We start from the raw sequence: 23,423 nt of genomic DNA, 5'->3' as shown, positions 1-23,423 counted from the left end.
TTCTGCTCTGTTCTAGTTCTTCGGGATCAAAGAATTTCAAGGCTCTGTGGTGCCCCTGCCTCAGTTGTGTTCTTTATTTGATTCTGCATATGTCTGAAACGTCTATCAAAGATTCTCTAATTTGCAATTCTTACTATACATGCTGCCCACCTGTTTTTTTTGGCCTGATATCTAACTAATACTCTTTTGGCTCTTTTCCAATTATTTTATAATCTCCCCATCTCAACCCTGTTCATTAGCAGACTTTCTGTTCACTTCAGTTGCCCTTCCGTTATCAGATTAACCTCACAGATGAGAAAAAGATTGAAAGCTGTGGCTGTTGAAGAGTCCATGGCAGCTGTTTTGGGTGGCTGCTATGGCCATTACCATCACAGAATTTCTGTAGGCATACTAAGAATGCCAGGAGAGTGGCTCTTCCAATAGTTTTGCCAAGTTCTCTGAATAGGTACCATTGTTTTTAGTTTGTGTAAGCAGCGTAGAATGTATGGAATGTTAAATTATCCAGAGTGGTAACAAAGATTGTATTTAAGACTTCTGGTGTGATGAATAAATATAAACTGATGTTTTTATATCTGAGGTAACTGATTAAATATTCCTCAGGTCACACTGAAATATAGAGCATATAAGACACACATGAAACATCCTTTTCATTGCTGTTCTTTAGAAAGACTGATGTGGCCTTTATCATATATGACAGACTCCATTTTATTTGTCTTTTTTTATTGCAGGGTGCTCGGGGCTTAGATGGTGAACCTGGGCCCCAGGGTCTTCCTGGTGCACCTGTAAGTGATTTTCTGTTCACAAATGTAATGATAGATTTTTGTTTTTAACAATGCAGGATTTTTTTGCTGTTTATATCTGTGTGGAAGTGCATTTTACAAATGAATCATTAAAGTGAAAAAGCAGGTAATAGTACTTTATTTGTCTTAAAATTTTCTTAATTAAGATAAGTGTCTCTCTTTGGGTACAGAGAAATGTTCTTTTGACTTGATTTGTGTTTTTGTTTTTCTCATAAATTGAGTCAAATTGTTAAGTATTGATGTTTGCTATGTTTTCCTTTTGTTTTGGTTGCCAGAAAGCTTAGAGTCACAGTAACCAGTTTATTCTTAGTATCTGGGGAGTTATATCCTCCTTTTCTCTGGTTTCTGATCTCAATATTCCATATTTTGACTGCCATATGTACCTGTGTTCCTATTGTAGGCAGCTGTACGTCTTTTTTGGAAGACAAAAAAAAAAAAGCCATTCACTAATAATCACCTATAAACCAAAACAAAACCAAACTTACTACTGTCGAGTCAGATGCTACTCATAGCAACCCCTCCTTGGGTTTCTGAGGCAGTATCATTATGGAAATAGATTGCCCAACCTTCTTTCTCAGGAGTGGCTGCTGGGTTTGAATCGCCAGTCTTCTGGTTTGCAGTCAAATGCCTTAGGCACTATGCTATCAGAGCTCCTATACCACATAAAAAATACATAAGGTAAAGATAAAATAGAATCTCCAATTGTTAAGGCCTTTATGATTCCATGGAAAAGACAGAATGTAACTAAGTGATGCCTTATGTAATCAAGGCTAAAGCATGTGGTAAAGGTAATCCATGCAAAAGAGCCCAAGAGGAAGATTGGGCTAGAAAACAATTCTGAGATGGGAGAGGCAGCAGAGAGCACAGGTGGCAAGAGATATTGTTGGCGGTGATGTGTGCGAATGCAGTATCAAAGGGGTTGTCGCTGCCTGGAGTGGAAGGTTTGTGCTGAGGAGAATGAATGGTAATTCAGAACACATTATGAACACTAAATGCCTATTGGAGCAGTTTGAACTGATCCAGTAGAAGTAGAGAACCAATCCAGGTTTTAGAATATTTAAGCAAAAACAACGAAAGCTCTATGTTAGGAAGGCACATTGTCTCATCTATTACCATTTATGCCATATTTCAACAGTAGCCAGATAATTTTGACAGAAACCAGTATAATTGACTGGGGAATTTAATAGAGGGCAATGATTGTTAAGTAATCTAAACCTCAACCCCCCATAATATTCAATGAGGTTCAGTTATATGTAGATGTAGTTACCGATGCCAAGGTTACCTGCAGTGTGGACTTTTAGCTTTATATGTGGACATCTAAAGAGCACAGAGGCCTATACATCCTATATTTTGTGTTGAAATAAAAGCAAAAGTTATGTGGGTCTTAATTGCCCCTATGGCAATATGGGAGCTCTGGTAGCACAGTACCTAAGGGATTTGACTACTAACCAGAAGGCTGGTAGTTCAGACCCACCAACCACTCCTTGGAAGGAAGATTGGGCAGTCTATTTCTGTACAGACATTGCCTCGGAAACCCAAGGAGGAGTCGCTATGAGTCAGATCCGACTCCACAGCAGTGAATTTGGCTTTTTTTTTGGTTTATCATTATGGAAGTAGATTGCCCAATCTTGAACCACCAGCCTTCTGGTTAGCAGGCAAATGCCTTAAGCACTATGCTATCAGAGCTCCTATGTAGATGGTGCTTTATTATTTTTAAAAGAGTCATTCAATAAATAATTTTTACTTATGTTTTATTTTCTTACAGGGTGACCAAGGACGGCATGGACCTCTAGGAGAAACAGGTCCCAAGGGAGATAGAGTGAGTTCATATCAGTTTTAATCACTATAAGCATTACGCTTTTCAGTGTCATCTGCTGATTATGCTTACGTGTTTCACATACCTGTATTATCATTATTGAGCCCATCTTGTCTGTCCTTTTTCCCTTCTGTCCTGAAGGGGGCTCAAGGTTCCAGAGGGATTCCTGGCCTCCCTGGGCCCAAAGGAGACACGGTAGGTCCTGAGCTATAACCATCAAGCACATTTTTTCAAAATGGTTACTAATTTGTACTAAAACTTTAAAATATAATGAAGGGAAAAAGAATGTGACTGTTTCTAAGGGACAGTGTGTTTCTTTGTGTGTCTCTAGGGCTTGCCAGGTGTGGATGGCCGTGATGGGATACCTGGGATGCCAGGAACAAAGGTAGCTGTGTGATTTAGTCCAAGAGTGAATGCCCTGTCTTGGCCCTGACCAGCTGAGCATAGCATTTCCATTACTCCATTACCAAGAGATCTATTTTTAGTCACCTTTTGGCCTTTTTTCTCCTTTTAATTTTTAAATCAAGTGCCAAATACAAAATACTTATTAGAATAGTATATTTATGTGCTCAGCTTCAGGACATTGGCAAAATTGCCCCATTGATGAAAATAGGCTGAGGAAAATTGTGAATTTTGATTGAATTTATGTTCTATGTCCGGCTCCCAACCCCTACCCTGAGCTGGGTCACATTATAAAGGTACACATAAGGTCACCTGTTGGGATACACCTTTTACCAAGAGACTTTGTGCCCTCCTCTTAAAAGATGTACAGCAGTTCATTCAATGGTGTGACGAAAACTTTTATTTCAGGGTGAGCCAGGAAAACATGGGCCTCCTGGTGATGTAGGATTGCAGGGGTTACCTGTAAGTATTTGGTTCTTTAAATGTCTGTTAGTTTATATACATGTTTTGAAGATAAGAAATTTGGGGAAAGACATGTTACATAATTTAATACCTTCTGGAGAAGATAAGAGGAGCTCTTGTGGCATAGGGGTTAAGTGCTAGGCTTAACTGAGAGGTCAGTGGTTCGAACTCACCAGCTGCTCTAAGGGAGAAAGATGTGGCAGTCTGATTCTGTAAAGATTATAGCCTTGGAAACACTGGGAAATACAGCAGTTCTGCTGTGTCCTTTAGTGCCTAAGGCACTTGACTCTTAACCAGAAGACTGGTGGTTCAAACCCACCAGCCACTCCTTGGAAGGAAGGTTGGGCAATCTACTTCCATAGTGATACTACCTTGGAAACCCAAGGAGGGGTCGTTATGAGTCGGGGCTGACTTGACGGCACATAACAACAACAATAACATGAGTTGGAATCCACTTGAGAGCAGTTTGTTTTTTTGAATGATATACTTTAATTTTACATTTTTGTATCTTTTCTCTGAAGGGTTAAGCTTAAATTTTATGTTTTAAATCTCTCTTTGCTCTCTAGTCTGTTCAGTCTTGATTAGTGTCTTTTACTAACCCAGAAGTGTGGGGCAGGGTCATATACTTCCTCCTACTTATGACCATTTCTTGAGTTCTTTTCTGTTAGCAGAGTTGAGCCACAAGAGGGTCAGAGGTCTTCTCAGAGAACAATGTGAGATATATCATGTTTAAATTATGTACTTACATACTGTTTTTCAGTCAAATTTTTGTCTCCCTGCATGAATTGGGCTGGAAACTCATGCAAATTGTGCCGTTTATGTTCTTAGTTCTTTGAAGGCAGATATTTCAAGTTAATAAAGGATATTTGGTAATATTGAGGACTGAGCTCATATCTAACACTTTTTGAACAATCAGTTGCAGAAAATTCAGATTCCCAATAGTATCAAATAGGCCCAGCATTCTCCTGTCATCTCTTTTTTGACTGTAAGGCCCAACATCCTCTATAGGTTCTATTTTGTTATTCTGTACATGAAACCATACCATGTATCTATAGTGTCTGTGCTGATAGTAAAAGCTCCTGTTAACTTGGAAATGGTGGTTGTTGTTGTTGTTGTGTGCCGTCGAGTTGGACCCGACTCATAGTGACCCCTCCTTGGGTTGCTGAGGCAGTATCACTACAGAAGTAGATTGCCCAACCTTCCTTCTGAGGAGTGGCTGGTGGGTTTGAACCGCCAGCCTTCTGGTTAGCAGTCAAGTGCCTTAGGCACTATGCTACCAGAGCTCCTTTGGAGATGGTACAGGATTCTAATTTGGAAGTTTACCCTTTGAAAAATAGCATTAGTTAGATATAGGCCTTATTAACAAGGCAGATACACTAATTCTGTAATTAATGGCTCAGAGTTGGGGAATGAGGAAGACTGCCCTTCACACTAATGCCTTGAGGTCATCATATTATCATAGTTCCCTCAGTCTTGCAGCAACATTCAGCAGGCTTGTTGTCTCGTGGATTCTCAGTCTGGGTGATTAAACCATACTCTGCATATTTTTTTTAGGGTGTTCCTGGAATTCCCGGTGCAAAGGGCATTGCTGGTGAAAAGGTAAACGATTAAAGCTTTTAAATTAATATTTATCTTTACTTCTCTATTCTTTTATTGATATATCTTATTAATAATATTTAATATTTCAACCCCTCTTTTATTTTATATTTGACCCTAAGGATAAATCAAAGAGCAAAAGCTTTATGGCTTCAAATGCTAATCTCCTTCTCGGCTGCAGGAAGAATACTGTGAAAAAGTATTGCTGATCGCACTTCTTTCATGAAAGTGCCATTCTTTGCCAGCATAAAACAGAGAAAGCTTTATTGTTCCTTACCACTTAAAATAAAGAAGATATTAAGCCATGAAATTTATGTCGGTGAATATTAAGATGATTTAACTTGAATAAAAACGTTTTACACATTTTGTTAATGTGCTGATCAACTAGTCTTATATTCTATACTGAAATAACATGTAAATAATTAAAAACAAAACAAATTAAAGGAATAAAACATAGTTTTACTTTGGAATAAAGTAGCTAAAAATATGAATAATGTAGAAATTGATTTCAGACTATATGGCTACTGCCATGTAATCATGGTGAACTTAATTAACAGTGATGGTCTTCGGTATCTTGAGTACAGATCCCTAATTAGTGGACTGTGAGCGATTGAGGGTGGAGATGGCATATTCAGACACATACTCTCCCTGTGGCTTACTAGCAGGACTTTTTTAACAGCATATCCTCCTCTTACTTACTCATGCTGACCCAATTCTTTATTATTGTAGTAATGCTGATGTGAGGTAAAAAGGGATCAAAGACATACATTGGAGGTGGAAATGTTAAAGACATGTATAATTAATACTGTGAAGAAAGAAAGTCCTTTGATTTTATTACCTGGTTGAAGAGCTTTATTTTTTGACATTTGACTTTAATATACTTCTGAGACTAACAAACAGCATCATGAATGTAAAGAACTTTGATGTATCTATGGAGAGAGAGATTCTGTATCTTCCCAATCCTCATTGTGAAATCAGGAAATTAATGCTACTTAAATCCAAGAAGTACTGGGTCTAGGTAAGGCAGGTTGATGATTACGCTTGCTTAGAGCCTGAATTACTTTGAATGTTGCATTTTACCTTTTAGGGTAACACAGGTGCTCCAGGAAAGCCTGGTCAATTGGGAAATTCAGGCAAACCGGTAAGATGCCATTTTCCCTTCCCCTAAGCTATGATCTACTGTAATCACAAAGCAAAATAGCAAAGAGAATTAACATTTTCTTGGTTTGCTCTCCTTGTAACAGGGCCAACAGGGGCAACCAGGAGAGGTGGGACCCAGAGGACCCCGGGGGATTCCTGTGAGTACTTCTCTTCTGTGGAGTTCCCAGATGCCTTCTCAGAGCTTGGCTACATGTTTCTTCCTTCATTCATACATGATTGTCTTCTGATGTTTGAGTGTACTCTAGTCCAAATGGAAGTGCTATTTAGATATATAATAGATGTTTTCTTTTCAGAAAATAGAAACAAAACTGAAGTACTTCAAAAAAGCATGATGACCTTTTTTGCTCTCATCCATATTGAAGGAAATACTTTAGTGTAATATTTTTTAAAAAAAGACAGCAATTATATTGAGCTGTAATTCACATACCATACAATTCACCCATTCAAGTTGTGCAATTAACTGATCTTTAGTATATTTACAGAGTTGTGCAGCCATCACCACAACCTATTTTAGGATATTTTCATCATTTCAAAAAGAAACTCTGTACCCATTTGCAGTCATTCCCCATTTTGCCCCAACCGTAGCCAACCGTTAATCCACTTTATGTTTATATATATAATATATACACACATATTTTTAATAATTTAAAAAAAAATGTTACTGTGATTTGGGTGAAAGTTTTTTTCTATAGATGTACCTATTCTAGAAATTTCATACAAATAGAATAGCACTCTATATAGTGTTTGTCATACAATATATATATTGTGACTGACTTTTTAACTTAGTTTAATGTTTCCAAGCTTCATTCATATTGCAGCATATATAAGCACTATGTTCTTCTTTGTTGCTAAATAATATTGCATTATATGGTGCAAAAACGGCAAGGAGGCCACATGTTCTGACCTCCTCTAACCCTACAAGAGGAAGACAGGATTACCAGCAGTAACCCAAGACCTATTCCTACAAGGCCAGACATGCTGCCTCCCTCCAGCCCTTTCTCCAACCGCTCCTCCTAAAGCACCCACCACCTCTCTCCTGGGTTTGATAATTCGCTTCAGTGGCCACACAGAGCTCACAGATTATGGGATTTATTAGGGAAGCACCAGGCTACAATTCAAGTTCCAGAAAAAATGCTCAGTCTGTCTCTCAGCCCAACATCCCTCAGCCAACAGTCTCTCACAGACTTTCCCAGCAGTGCTGGTCCCTTGGTGTCTCACTCAGTGATGTGTGTCTCTTGCGTCTCTTTCCCAGCAACACATGTCTCAGGAGCCCGTGTCTCTTTCAGCAGCACGTCTTCTTCAACCAGCAGTCAGAGAGAGCGTTCTGCCTCTAGGAGGCCTCCTTTTGAGCCTGGCAGGGTGGTCAAATTAGCCAATCATAGCATCAGAACTCTAAGCACCTGAGAGAGAGAGTAGGCACCTCCCAGAACATTGTTTTGTGCCACTCCCAACAGAAATACTCCAGGTGGACACCTTCAGCAATCAGGAGCTCCTCAGTTGCTCATAGCAAATCCCATCTTGGAGTTTACAAAGACTTATGGGTAGAAAAGCCACACAAAGTAATTTACTACACTGCATAAGGATATGCCACATTTATCCATTCATCAGTTGGTGGATATTAAGTCTGTTCCAATTTTTGGCCATTATGAATATGCTACTATAAATATTTGTGTATAATTTTTTATGGAATGTATGGTTTAATTCTTTGGGGTACATACCTAGGAGTAGAATTTCTGAGTTACATGGTAACTCTATTTCTTTTGAAGAATTGCCAGATTGTCTTCTCTTAGTATGAGTCTGTAAACTTACCTGTTTTATACAGATAGCAGTGCAGTAACATTTTCTCACTTATTCTTTCCTTCTCTTTTGCTGAAGTCTTTGGGTCTCTAATCAAAATATTTTCCTTAAACCAATTGTCAAAGCAATGAAGCTACATCCAGATCACATTAATAAAACAATAAAAATGCTTCATGAATGGCCCAGAAAAATCTAATAATGGGGAGAGGAGCATTGGAATGTTGTAAATGTTTATTATTACACCTGCTACTCTTTTTATAGAGCAGGAAAACTTTGTATCATTAAAGGAACATTGACTAAGCACCTACTGTGTGCCAGAACCATGCACTGAGTGCAAAAAGTGACACAAAGTTGAATGGGCTTGCCCCACAGAAGTGCCATGGGATATATAAAACCATGAGCTGGAGACAGAACTGCAGGAAAAGGGTGAATTAATTCTCTCATAGGAACAGAGGCAGATCAAAGGAGGTTATGCCCACACAGTTAAGAGCCTGAATTAGGTTTTGAATTTTGAATTTCTATTTGGGTCCATATTCTTACCATTCTTCCTGTCATGGAGTCTCACAGCCTTGGCATTCTTCCTCCATCAAATTTCCTATCTCCAGTAGGACCTGTTGATCCTACTTCCTCCTTTTCAAGGTCTCTTAAATTTAACTCTTATTTCCCACTCCTACTTCTATCATCCTGGCTCACATCATTACTAACTGCTTGGATTATTGCTCTCATTTCCTGATTTGCTTTCTCAGCTCTATTCTTTCCTTCCCTTGCCAGATTCTCCCAACAGGGTACTATTGTTATTGGCTAGGATAGTTCTTTGTTCTCCAATACTCTTGTACATTGCAGGGCATCTAGTATCCATAGCCTTCATCCATTGAATATAAATGGTATTCCTACAATCATTAAGACAAACAAAATGCCAAACACAATTCCAAAATCTCTGAGAAGCAGTAGTGACCTCAGGCCATACCCACACTACCCTAATGGTCTTTCCAAAATACAGCTTCTATTCCATTGTCACTTCTCTTTCTCACTTAAACTTTCAATGGCCCTGCAAGAAGGGTAAGAGAAAGTCTAAAATTTGATGCTATCTGTTGACACTCCTAGTTTCATCTCCCATTTCTGATGTACTCAAGTTTTATGTTCAAGTCAAGCTGGACTCCTTGCTGATTCCCAAATATTTTCTGCACTCCCTAGCCTTTCTAATTTCCCTATGTCAGACCCAGAATATAGAAGGTTTGTCTTCATTTCTCTGAGTCAACATGCCCTTTTAGATGTAATTGAGATGTTAATTCTACTATGAAAGCATCTCTGATTATGCTTTATTCCTCAGACAGAAGTGATCTCTCCTCATTCTGAAACCCATAGCCCTTGGTCACTTTGTGCCCCATCCCGTGCTTCTGTCATCATCTCCAGGAAGGCACCTTTGTGTTCCCTATGTCTCACTAGGTCTTCCCTGGGCACCCAGGCCCTGACTAGGACCTGCTATAAGGTGGATGCACAATAAATATTTCTTGAAATGAACTGAATTGGAGGTATAATAAATCCTTCTGCGCTGTCTTCATTAGTAATAAGTGAATTCTCACCTACTATAAATTTTTCAGAAAAGCGTCATGATAGGTTATAAATATTATACTTCTGCAGCAGAGTTTTAACACCAAATCTACCTACTGAAAGATGCATTTGTTCTTTCATTTTACATCATTAAATTGTTTTGCAGATAAGTTCACACATTCTCAACTATTTGTCATGAGTTTGATCAGTTTTTCCTGTAAATCTTAAAATTGACAGCCTAGCTGAAGAAATGAGAATTTATTTTTAATGTGTCCTCATAGTCAATCAGGGCTAATTGAGCTAACATGATTTTGAAATTAAATGAGATCCTCACCTTCCCTACTATTGTTCCGTCAACTTTTGTTAACACCACAGCAAAGGATAGTGGAGTCTTTGATATCTCAGTGATTTCATATCAGCATGTATCTTTACCTCTTGGATCATGCTTCTTGCTTTTTCTGCTCAAATTCCACCTAGTTTATACTAAGCATGGATGGCTCTTGTTCTAGAACAGACAAGATGGTCTGAGTCTTGTCTGACCATGCAGTGGCTCCTGCCTATTTCCCTCTTCCAGGCCTCTCAGAATTTATCAGAGCTTTCACTGAATGGGTAGTTTTTGCTCTGTTCTCACAATACTGACACAGTGAATGCCACGCTGATCTGCTGCCAGTATTCTGAAGATTATTTGTTCCTGAGGGTCTAGAAGCCTTTCTTATTTCTCATGTAAACCCTCAATTTCACCTCATCACCAGCAGCCTCAACACAGAGGTCCATTTAGGGTATATTGTTGAATGATCTAAGCTGTACCCTCCCAACTCTCCTAGGTCTTGGAATGTTATCCTTTTCAATAATTTGTTAAGCAGCTGTGACAGTTGTAGTTTAGACAGATTTTTACCTGCTACTGTGTGTGAAGGAATAATACAAACTATATAATGCTGTAAAATAGATTTTTAAATGTATTTGTGACAAACCTAAAAGTTCTCATTAGCCTAGGACTAATATGATCTTCCAATGTTATATGAAAATGGATTTGTGAAAACAATATATAGATATCGGTATTGATATCATGGGTTTATCGGCATTTTTTTTTTAAAATTTTGCCAGAGAGAGGCATTTATACAGTAAAGACAGTAAAGTATAGTGAATATAATTTTCCACTTTTAAAGTTGAAGAAAGACACAGCATCAGGATTAAAGAAAGATTCATTAGCAACCAGCAATATGCAGATGATGTTGCTTGCTGAAAGCAAAGAGGATTTGAAATACTTACTGATGAAGATCAAAGACTTCAGCCTTTAGTGTGGACTATACCTCAACAAAAAGAAAATAAAAATCCTGACAACTGGACCAATAAGCAACATCACGATAAACAGAGAAAAGGTTGAAAGTTCAAAGATTTCATTTTACTTGGATCCATAGTCAATACCCATGGAAGCAGCAGTCAAGAAACTAAATGACATATTGCATTGGGCAGATCTGCTGCAAAAGATCTTCAAAGTGTTAAACAGCATGGACTAAGTTGTGCCTGACTCAAGCCATGGTATTGTCAATTGCCTCATGTGGAAGCGAAAGCTGAATAATGAATAAGGAAGACTGAAGAATTGATGTCTTTGAATTATGGTGTTGGCAAAGAATGTTGAATATACCACGGCCTGCCAGAGGAATGAACAAATCTGTTTTAGAAGAAGTACAGTTGGATGCACCTTAGAAGTGAGAATAGCCAGACTTCGTCTCTTGTACTTTGGTCATGTTGTCAGGAGATACCAGTACCTGGAGAAGGACATTATGTTTGATAAAGCAGAGGGTCAGCATAAAAGAAAACGACTCTCAATGAAATGGATTGACACAGTGGCTGCAACCAAGGGCTTAACATAGCAACAATTGTGAGGATGGCTCAGGATTAGGCAGTGTTTCATTCTGTGGTACACAGAGTCACTATGAATTAGAGCTGACTCAATGGTACCTAACAACAACAAAGAAGTTGGCAAGGTACTAAGGATAATGTTTATTCTTCAGCTAGTTAGCATTTTGGGTAATTGTGCAAATACAATAACCATTGCAATCTAAAACTCAATGGAATAAAGCTCTTTTTTTGTGGTAAAATAATTTTCATACTACAGATATAATTAAATTTCTGATATTTTCGAAGATCTTTTTAAAGTTTACTAGTTCCATCTTGGGAGCTCTGGTGGCGAAGTGCCTAAGGCATTTGACTGCTAACCAGAAGGCTGGCAGTTCAAACCCACCAGCCACTCCTTGGAAGGAAGAGTGGGCAATCTACTTCCATAGAGATACCACCTTGGAAACCCAAGGGGGGGTCGCTATGAGTCAGGATCCAATTGACAGCAGTAAGTTTGAGTTCCATCTTAAAAGGGAAACTTCCAAATTGAATTATTTTTCTGGAGGTATTTATCAAACTGGTAGTGTAGTGCCTAAGGCACTTGACTGGTAACCAGAAGGCTTGCCATTCAAACCCACCAGCCACTCCTCGGAAGGAAAGTTGAGCAATCTACTTCCGTAGTGATGCTGCCTTGGAAACCCAAGGAGGGGTCGCTATGAGTTGGGTCTGCCTCAATGGCACATAACAACAACAACAACAACAGTTATCAAACTGATTTTTACAAGGTGGTGACCAATTTTGGGGTGGGGGGAATTGGTGACCAATTTAAAGAGGGTGCTTATAAAGAGAGTGCCTGCTTGCCGATCAACATATTGACAGACATGAGAAATAAGGACTAGAGACCTGTTTTTCTCTAAGCACAACTTATAGTTCTAAGGACATTTGAAGGTTTGAAGGCAAAGAAGAATTTAATTAAAATAATCCCATAATTTTGAACTATTTCTTTTACTATTACCTTGCATAAAAACAATGGCTAACCCTTCAATAACTGCTTGCTGTGAGGAGCACTATTCTAAGTGCTTTATGTATCTTAATTTATTCAGTTCTCATAAAAATCCTGTGAAACACCACATAACATGGATGAACTTGGAGGACATTATGCTGAGTGAAATAAGTCAGTTACAGAAGGACAAATATTGTGTTAGTTCATTATAGTAAAAAGTCAAGGAAAGTTTATATATGGATGGGAACTTTCTTTGTTGGTTACCAAGGGTGGGAGGGGAGGGGAGGAAACACTGCAAAAACAATAAACAAATAAATTTTAAAAAATCCTATAAAGTAGTTATTGTTTTTATACCCATTTTATGGATGAGAAAACGGAGGCACAGATAAGTTAAAATGCTTGCTTGAAGTTATTAGGTGATACATAGCAGAGCTAGATTTCAGACCTGGCAGTGAGGCTCCAGCATTCCTGTCTTCAGTACCACCCTCTTAAGCTTCAATAGATCAAGTCATGATTCAGAAGGATGCCATAAATTTGATGGCAGGTTGCTAAATCCTGATGATATAGGACATATTCAGCACATTTTAAATTTTAGGTACTCACGGAACTTTCATGGCAGGCATTTCACATGAGTTTAAGTAAATCACAACTTATTATTTTATATAGTGGCTCTTAAACCCAACCAGATTCCTGGATCTTACCCCAGATCTACAGAATTAGAATCTGGGGGTATATGTGGTAAGGATGGAGAATGAGGAGATAGAGTGGCATGAGGCATCCAGGGAAATATCTTTCCAAAATGGTTCTCAGAGGATTCTGATGGATAGCTAGAGGGGAGAATGACTAGTACAGGGTCACCGTCTGTTTAGAAAGTTTGGGTTGGCTCCTTATATGAATTGGTAGAGCATTTGAACATGTTGGAGATATATGTGATGATACGAAGTATCCAAGAGGAAAACAGAACCTTTTATTATGGTCTTACATTTTTAACGATGGGATTTTGCTTTTACTTGGATTCCTTAAAACATGCTTTTTTACAATCAAAATTCTTGTTGTAGTGGGGTTTGAAAATATTAGTCACTGGGCAGAACAGCCATTTCTCTACCAGCATGCCTTGCCCTTATCTAAGAATATGGTCATCACCCCAACTGTTGAAGCATAAGGGGTTTATCACTTTAGTGACTCTTCCAGTACACTTGTGGTTACCAGTGTCTTCAGGGAGTTAATTACTCCCTGAAGAATGTGTTTAGTTTAATATATGTTTGTAGAGATTACTATTTATATCCCCATTATTCATGCTAATCTTTTGATTAGCTCATTAGGTAAAAAGAGCTTAGAGAAAGGGTATGCATGTTTTTAGAATATACAGAAATCATAAAAATGATCATCAGAACATCTGGCCCTAACAGTATGTTAATAGCTGTTTGGTCACTGTTGTAAGAATGAATATGACTATTTTCCACTTTGAGGCAATTTCTATAGAAATACCTAAGCTTCGAATGGCCAAGGATTTATAATGTAAAAGTGACATTAAATATGTGGAACCACATGCTGTCTACTTGTACAATAACAAAGGAGTCAATATCCATAATTTCACCAATCCTTCCCTGCATCCCATATATGCTGACTTTCATGGCTATGCAAGTTAAACAGGACCCCTAGTGGCATAGCGCTTAAGGCATTTGACTGCTAACTGGAAGCCTGGCAGTTCAAACCTACCAGCCAGTCCTTGGAAGGAAGACTGGGCAATGTACTTATGTAGAGATACCACCTCAGAAACCCAAGGAGGGTGAGTCGGGACCGACTCAATGGCAGTGAGTTTTATTTTTTAAAAATAATTAAACAGAGCAGGCCGTCTACATTGGGCCTCTGATCCATTTATACATATGACCAAGGGCCTGCCCATGGTTGAAAAATACTTATGAATTGGATATTAAGAGCAGAGACAGAAAAAATAAGATTCCAGCAGTAGAAAAATCTTTGTCTTTGATTGGACAGGCAATGAATCCCTCCAAAAATAGGTGAAAGGCTATATAATCCTTAATTTTAATTTAGACCTTTGGTTTGTGGAAGAAAAAAAAAAAATTAATCGTCTTTATTTTGCATAAGGCAGCATTCAGGTTGATTTGCTTAGAAATAAATACTTGGAGGTTGTGTCAAGAACAGAGCTTTCACCTTCTGATATTATTAATTTCCCACCAATGACTGTTAATTGTTCTATGACTGAAAGTCATGTTAGACCAATAACATTTAGGATTTCAATCATGATGCTGTGTAGAAATTGTTTGAAATTGTCAACAGAGCAGAAACCATGAAGAAAATCTGACTTGAACTTTGAATTGTTTTATCACATTAATGAAGTGATACTCTATATTTATGGATTTATATTTATAGATGGAAGTAGGACTCTATAACACAGAGGCTGGTTTACATCCTTCCAGCACCCATCCTTACAGAGGTTCTCAACTGTTTCTTTAGTAGTACTCATCAGCATTAATGAACAACATATTGCTGCAAAGTCATATAATACACATTATATACATATAATACAGGTTATTTTTGTAAAAATTGTTGAAAGGTATTTAAGAGCATTTAATTCTAATCACCTATAAGTCATACGAGAAAACTACCACAAAATTATAGCTCATAGCTAGAGATTATTGCAATTTGGCAAATATTTGCTAATTCTTGGAGATATTGAATATTCATAATGTTTACGGATCTTGACACCTTGTTCACCTAAAAGATGAATGAGGAGTACATAAGTCAGAACATAAAAGTGTTATCAGAAGTGGTTCTAAATATTAAGCATTCATATCGAATTGTCATATCATTTTAAAGGTGAACTAAAAGGACTCCTTTCATTTTTAATATACACCCATGGCATAGTGCCTAAGGCATTTGACTGCTAACCAGAAGGCTGGCGGTTCAAACCCATGATCCACACTCTTCGGAAGGAAGGTTGTGCAATCTACTTCTGTAGTGATACCACCTTGGAAACCCAAAGAGAGGTCGCTGTGAGTTGGACCCAACTTGATGGCAGTGAGTAAGCTGAACAGTGAGGTTACTGGATAAATAATGATATTAATATGGCGAAAGAAATCAAAGAGTTGATGTGTCTTTTTTTCCAAAAGGGCTTAGAGTCTCAAATAAGAAATTGAAATGATCTCATATATAAAATTAGAATATTGCTGTTGGTATCACCGTTATAAATTGTACTTTTCAACACTTATTTAACCTTATAAGAAATTTTTAGAATAAGAATGTGTATAATAATGTTTTTTCAGAAAAGTTATACGTATCTACCACCTGTGTCTTTTTTAAGTTGCAATAATAATTTAAAAGCAAACATCTTTGTCCATGTCTCTTTTTTCACTCGTAATGTTCAAGATCATTGGCCAGATGTTGCTTTAAAATGTTTATAGAACCTAAAACTTACATCATGTCCCAGGCATTATATGGAATTCAAAATTAGTGTAACTTATCTCAAGAGCACATAGTCTAAATTCGAGGATAAGACAGGTACACGAATAACATGTTAGAATGTGATTTAGGAGCTCTGGTAGCATAGTGCCTAAGGCACTTGACTACTAACCAGAAGCTGACAGTTCAAATCCACCAGCCACTCCTCAGAAGGAAGGTTGGGCAATCTACTTCTGTGGTGATGCTGCCTCTGAAACCCAAGGAGGGTTTGCTATGAGTTGGGTCCTACACCAGGGCACATCACAACAACACAACAACAGAAAGTGATTTAGATGTTGAAAATCAGTAATTGCTATTTCATACGCAGGTATCAGATATTATTTCTGTGTAAGTCTGTCATCACAATAAATAGCATGAAAACATTTACTGAAAGATGAACAGTGAGGATGCTATAGATATTTTATATAATGGTCTCTACTACAGTCAAAGGATGGGGAGAATACTTTGATAACTTTATATTTAAACAAAAACCTAATTTTATTTACCTAGTAATTATTTTACCTAGTAATTAAGCATTTGCATTTTTGACAAAACATCCAGTTGACAATCATGTTTGTGTTTTTTAAAGGGAAGTAGAGGAGAGATAGGACCAGTAGGACCCCCTGGCATACCAGGTAAACTGGTAAGTAATGTCTATTCTCCAGCAGTCTATTGCTCTCCACAAATTAATATTACAAAAAAAGTTTAAACAAAAATGAGGAAAACAATTTAGAAAGGGTAATTAAATAGCTTCCTATTGTTATGTGAATCTTTAAAATGCAAATGTGTAATTTAAAATTATGTCTAGAATACCCCTAGAGAGTATTTTAATCAGCGTGGTCTGTAAAATGCATTTTAAAACCTGGACTAGGAACATGAGGTGCTACATTTGGCCTCTGGTTGTTCTTGGAAGAGAACTGTGGGTGAATGCTGCCTTTGATTACTTGTGCAGTACTTGTTTACACAGAAAGAGAAGCAGGGGCTTGACTGAAAGAGCCTACTGTTTCGAGGGAATGCAAACTAGGGAACGAGGACCTCAGGAGTGGAACGGGCATGGTAACCGAGGCCTCTTCTCCTGAGAATGTGGGAGAAAGACAGATTAGAGGAGCAAAGTTTAAACCAACCACATCATGCTGATTGTAGACAGGAGTCAACACACCCATGGTTGTGTCTTGGCTTGTATGCCTTCAGTGTTGCAGTGACAGTGACTCTGGGAACTTTCTGTTTGTTTTCTCAGGGTTCTCTTGGTAGCCCTGGCCTCCCTGGCTTGCCTGGTCCCCCTGGACTTCCTGGAATGAAAGGTGACAGGGTACGATATCAAGCATTCCAGAGCATTCATTATTTGGAAGGACAATTGCTACAATGTTCAGAAATCAGCTTGAATCTTCTAGAATTGTCATAGATAGCAATCAAAAAAAGATTTTAAATTACTGATAATTGAGATTAAGAAGCAAAAAAAATCTATTAATGTAAACATTTATCAAGAAAGAAAAAAGCAAAGAAAAGTAAAAATTTCTCTTGTAATCATACTTCCTACTTAGTTCTAAATATATGTTCCTGTGCATTAGATTGGAGCTCTGGTAGCATAGTGCCTAAGGCACTTGACTGCTAACCAGAAGGCTAGCGGTTCAAACCCACCAGCCACTCCTCGGAAGGAAGGTTGGGCAATCTACTCCATAGTGATACTGCCTCGGAAACCCAGGGAGGGGTCACTGCGAGTTGAGTCTGACATAACGGTACATAACAACAACAACATGCATCAGATATTATGTGAATGTGATCCAAGAATACCTGGAGTTGTCAGAGATTCTTGGACAATTGTCTGTGCTTCTCTGGGTCTTACCTGATCCTTGTTAGGTGATGAGCAGGGAAGCCCTCTCCTGTCACATTCATACTTGTACTTACCCACCTGCCAAATAAGAGAATTTGATCCATTTAAAATTATCTGGTGCCTTATCCTTAAAAAGCTCAAAATATTGAAAAAGTATATTTTCTTGTTTATAGGGTGTAGTTGGTGAGCCTGGTCCAAAGGGTGAACGGGTGAGTGCTATTATTTGACTAGTATGAAATGCAGTTTTTAATATGCACTGCTTCACACACCGGGGTGGCTGACTGGCTGGTTTGTGGATGTGGTTATAAAGATAGGGGATAGCAGTTTTTCTCACCCTGCTTCAGAGTGAATGAATCCTAGTGTGTAGTTTGTCCTGTAGTCTTATCTGTCCTCTTTTTTAATATGTGAGAGCTCATGATGGCTCAGCCTCCAGGATACATACTGCTCTTCCTTTGAAAAGAGTAGCCCTGTCTCTCTGGCTCACCACATATGTTTACCCAAAGCTCCAGAGCCTTCCAGAGCCACACCATAGTATTTTAAGTGTCTTTTTTAAATCGAGACCTCAGTATGCAGATTGGATTAGACTGAGTGCTTTTCCTGGGCTCCTTTTTCTACTGTAAAAGACCACTTTCAAGGGTTACCTACTTTATAAACTTGCTGGTTATAGTCATTAATTCTTACCTTTAGCTGAAACTCAACCTCACCTTCTGGCTTCTCTCTAGGCTCTTTTCTGATTTGGCCTAGCCATGGACAGCTAGGTAGGAAAGCCACTGACAGCATTGTATATTTCTGCACCATCCTGGGAGTGCTGCGGGAACTTATAAATGCTTCTTGATGTTGACTGGTTAAAACTGACCCAACTGACTGAGAATTTAAAAATATCATATTTTATCTAAATTTTCAGGGTGCCTCTGGTGAAGAAGGTGAAGCAGGAGAAAGGGGTGATCTTGTAAGACATTTTATTTTCTGGTTTATGATGGAGACTTATTGATTTTAAGCTGTATTGGAAACATACATTTTTTTCCCCTATTTCTGACACTGTATGTTCTCCTTATTGTCTTCTTAATAGGTTAAGATGTTTCTTAAAGAACCTAACAAAAGACTCCTCAAGGTTGTAGCCAAAGACAGTTAAAGCAGAGGAGAAACATCTCAAGTTTGAAATTCACCTATGGATCTGGCCTTAAACTTTTCTTGGGAATAAAATGTTCCCTTGTAGATAGTGATCTATAGATATAAAATATTCTATCTAAAAGGGAACATTTTTTCTTGCCAAAAGTTCAAGGTGATTCTTACATGCCTACAAAAGTATATGAGTAGTTCCTATCTTGAAAACAAAATTGAAGTTTTATTATAGTTAGAAAGCAGTGAATCACAAATCTGACTGAGGCTATTCTCTCTAGCCTAAAACCCTCCCAAGAAGTGACCTCCATCTCCAGGGGACGCCTCTGCTAAATCTTTGGGGAAGGCAAGGAGAACAAGGACAAGTTATCTTTACTGCTAGAACTGCTCGGTCTGCTGGTTCATCATTATAGAGTTGACATGATCGAGCATGACCTAAGAAGGAAACTTACGTTTTGGTCCTTTGGGTTGAGGACAGTAGATTTTTATAAAATGAGTTTTGGAGAGTTTTAGTGTAAAAAAAAGAAAAATTAGGAATGTGGTTTTGTTCAGCTTGAGAGCTAATAATAAGGTAACATTTATATTAGGTAAAGCTTTCCAACTGTTGAGTAAATTTGAAATGGCATTATTTCAATTTTAGTTCCTGTTGAAGCTGTTTATCTTGCAGGCTGAAAAAATGTTTTAAATTATTTTACTTTGTAGTGGAGATGTACTGATATGCTAATAAAACTTTAGCTGTATACATATCTAGAATTAGTGATGGGAATTTTTCAAGCTTTTTTTTCCCTTCTAAGCATAAAAGTTTGCATATTTGATTTGATAGACTTTTTGGCTAAATTTTAAAATATTGCTTCAGTTTCAAAAGTGAAGACATCAAGTTTTAAATGTTTTTTAGCAGAATACTATTTTAATATTTTTTTGGCTTACACATTTCATTTTAATTCTCCATGTGTAGCATTTTAGGTCTGGATGGAGCCTTGGAGAGCTCTGATTCAACTCTATAACTTGACAGACATGTTAGCCAAAGGCTGGGAGGTTATAGAGCTCACTCGGGGTCACAGAGTTAAGTAGCAAAACTGGGACTGGAATCCAAAATTTGATCTAGTGTTTTTCTTCAGTTACAAGACTGATCTCTTCACAGTTTTCTATAGATTTCCATATCACAGTAACTTTTTAAATGTTTTTAGGAAACTGTACCAAATACACTATTATAATTTTGTTTTATTTTCTTAGGGAGATATAGGATTACCTGGCTCAAAGGGATCTGTAAGTATAATGAACAGTAATGATATAAAAAATAAAACATATCAATAAAGCTATAGAAAATACAATACTCTGCTTTATGAAATTATTCTATAAAATTCAATTCTTAAAGAATTTACTTTCAGGGGGATGAATTTCTAAATTTACACTTTAGGTAATGAATGGGTTAATAAAGTAGACAAAAACTTACAACTGTGTAAATAGATCTACCTTTTGAACAAACCACTGTAAAGGAAATTTTTTTATATTATAAGTGGCTCAATGAATATTACACAATAATACTTTAGTTTCCTCCCCAAATGTCATTTTATTTTTTGAAAATTTATTGTGCTTTAGGTGAAAGTTTACATAGCAAATTAGTTTCCAAAATAATAATTCATATACAAATTTTTGTGACATTGGTTGTAGTTCCTACAACATGATGGCACTCTCCCTGTTTCCTCCCTGCTTTCCCTATTGCTAATCATCTGGTTTCCCTGTTCTTCCCTGCCTTCGCATATTTGTTTTTTGCAAAGTTGCCCCTTTGGTTTGGTATAGTTGATTGTACTCAGGAGTACTGGTGTCATTATTTATTTTATAGGCCCATCTGTTATTTGGTCGAGAGGTGGCCTCTGGGAGTGTCTTGAGTTTCAATTTAGAAAGTTGTTTTAGGACAATAATCTTGGGGATTCCTCCAGTGTCATTCAGACCAGTACATTTTTACCCATTCTAACCAGGACTGTTTATTGTGGTCCTGGTCAGAATGGATGGTAGTGATGGCTGGGCACCATCTAGTTCTTCTGGTTTTAGGTAAGAGCACACTGTGGTTCGAGTGCACCATTAGTCTGTTGGACTAATTGCTTCCTTGAGTCTTTGATTTTCTTCATTCTCCTTTGCTCCAGTTTGCTCCAATAGTTGCTTCTTAGATGGCCTCTCACAAACTTTTTATATGTCAAATGCTACTCACAAGACTAGGATGTAGAACATTATCTTTATGAACTGTGTTTTGCCAATTGACCTAGTTGTCCCTTGAGACTACGGCCTTCAAGTCCAGTAGTTCGATCTTAATGTCTAAGTAGTTTCTATACCTGTGCCCCCATGTACTCTTTTATATATAGATGAGTATGCATGCAGCATTTGCAAATATGTATGTAGAAATATCCTCAACCATTTCTATGAATGTATGCATGTGTGCTCTCATTTGACCTCCCTTCTGGCTTCATAGAATGAAGTATTATTTGGGAGTATTATTTCTATTGTAGTGTAGTGCCTAAGGTATTTGACTGCTAATCAGAAGGCTGGTGGTGCAAACCCACTAGCCACTCCTCAGAAGGAAGGCTGGGCAATCTACTTCCTTAGTGATACCGCCTCGGAAACCCAAAGAGGGGTTGCTATGAGTCGGGTCTGACTCGACAACAGTGTGTTTGGTTTGGTTTTGATTTATGTTCTAGAATAGACCATAGAATGGGTGTCAGCTCTTCTTGGAATGTTTGTTGGCATTTTCCAGTGAAGCTCTCTGGGCTGGGCTTTTTTCTGTTGAGAATTTTTTTTTTTAATGTCTTCTTAAATTTCTTATTTTGTTATAAGTCTGTTCAAATTTTCTACCTTGGTCTTTGTTAGTTTAAGTAGGTAGTATGTTTCCAGAAATTGTCCATTTCTTCTAGGTTTTCAAATTTGTTGGAGTCTTTCATAATACTCTGATACTTTTTTTAATCTCATTTGTTTCTATTGTAATATCACCCATCCCATTTCTTATTTTGGTTATTTGCATCTTCTCATCCCTTTCCTTTGTCAGTTTAGCCAGTAGTCTGTCAATTTTATTAATCCTTTGTTCTCATGGATTTTTTTCCTGTAGCGTTTCTGTTTCATTTATTTCTCCTCTAATCTTTATTACATCTTTCCTCTTGTGATTGTAGGCTTCTTTTGCTGCTCTTTTTCTATTCTTTAAGGTTAAGTTATTGATTTTGGCCCCTTTTTTTTTTTTTTTTGATAAGTATGTTTATTGCTATAAATTGGCCTCTGAGGACTGTTTTTGCTCTATCCCAAAGATCTTGTATGTTGTGTTTTCATTCTCACTTGATTCTAGGAATTTTTAAATTTAATTTTTAATTTTTTTCTATTACCTTTTGGTTTTTAAGTAGAATGTTGTTCAGTTTCCATGTATTAGACTCTCCTTGATCTTGCCTTTGTTGATTTCTACTTTTATAATGTTGTTATCTGAGAAGATGCTTCATATTATTTCAGTGTTTCTAATTTATTGAGACTTGTTCTGTGACCTAAAATATGTTCTACTCTGGAGAATGATCCATGTGCATTGGAGAAGAATGTGTATTCTGCTTTATTGAGTAGAATGGTTTGTATATGTCTATAGGTCAAGTCGATTAATTGATTAATTAATTAATTAATTTTGTATCTTTGTTGATATTCTTTCTTATTATTTTGTCCTCCATTAAAGCAGTGTGTTAAAGTCTCCTACTATTATTATGGAATTGTCTATTTCTTTTTAAAATTCTGTTGGAGTATTTTGGAGCTTTTTCATTAGGTACATAGATCTTTCTTATGGTTGTGTTTTCCTGTTGGATTGACCCTTTAATCATTACATGATGCCATTCCTTGTCTCTCTTGCTGGTTTTTGCCTTTTAGTCTGTTTTATCAAACATTAATATTGCCACTCCTGCTCCTTTTTGATTGCTCTTTACTTATTTTTCTATCCTTTGATTTTTAGTTATTTTTCATCTGTGTGTCTCTTGTAGGCAGCATATTGATGGGTCAAGTTTTCTTATCCATTTTGCTACTCTCTGTATCTTGACTGGTACATTTAATCCATTTACAGTCAGTATAATTATTAATAGGTATGAATTTACTGTTCATTTTGCTGTTTGTGTGTATGTGGTGCTGATGATTTCTTTGTTCCATATATTTTTCTGTGCCGAGTTCATTCTGCTTACATATTTTCTTTTCATTTCCTTCATTGCTCTTGGTTTTCAGCTGTTTCTGTGATTTTCTTCTGTATTTTGGTAAGAAGGTTCATTATTATTATTATTATTTTGTGATTATCTGTAATTCATTTCTATCTTCCCAGCCTGTTCTATCTTGATATTATTTTGACTTCCTCTCCATTTGGAAGTTCTGTAACTGCACTATTTATTCCCTGTTTTTGGTTTATAGTTGTCATCATTTACAGATTCATGTCTCTGGTTCCCTATTTTTAATCTTAAAGCTTTAATTTTATTTTTGAAAATTCTTTCCTCTGTTGGTTTCTGGGTGATGTTGTCATGTGTCTTAATCTCGGGTTGTGGTCTAATGTGTTGTCTGTCTGTCCAAAGGACTTCTTCAGCATTT

At 37.3% G+C, this 23,423-nt stretch overlaps 1 protein-coding gene across 1 annotated transcript in view; it reads left to right on the top strand.

Moving 5' to 3' along the window:
• Positions 1-23,423, top strand: part of COL9A1 (collagen type IX alpha 1 chain) — a 116,647-nt gene that overhangs the window by 65,246 nt on the left and 27,978 nt on the right. The window contains 13 exon segments of the mRNA XM_042781563.1: positions 729-782; positions 2,566-2,619; positions 2,758-2,811; positions 2,948-3,001; positions 3,427-3,480; positions 5,035-5,079; positions 6,164-6,217; positions 6,321-6,374; positions 16,479-16,532; positions 17,127-17,198; positions 17,894-17,929; positions 18,625-18,669; positions 20,073-20,121. Coding sequence (XP_042637497.1) covers positions 729-782; positions 2,566-2,619; positions 2,758-2,811; positions 2,948-3,001; positions 3,427-3,480; positions 5,035-5,079; positions 6,164-6,217; positions 6,321-6,374; positions 16,479-16,532; positions 17,127-17,198; positions 17,894-17,929; positions 18,625-18,669; positions 20,073-20,121 — 679 coding nt within the window.

The sequence above is a fragment of the Orycteropus afer genome, unplaced genomic scaffold (genome assembly GCF_000298275.1).
Source record: "Orycteropus afer afer isolate SDZICR_OR568_19922 unplaced genomic scaffold, OryAfe1.0 scaffold00133, whole genome shotgun sequence".
NCBI lineage: Eukaryota > Metazoa > Chordata > Mammalia > Tubulidentata > Orycteropodidae > Orycteropus > Orycteropus afer.
Note: the sequence above shows the minus strand (reverse complement) of the source record. Positions and strands in the feature narration are given on the sequence as shown.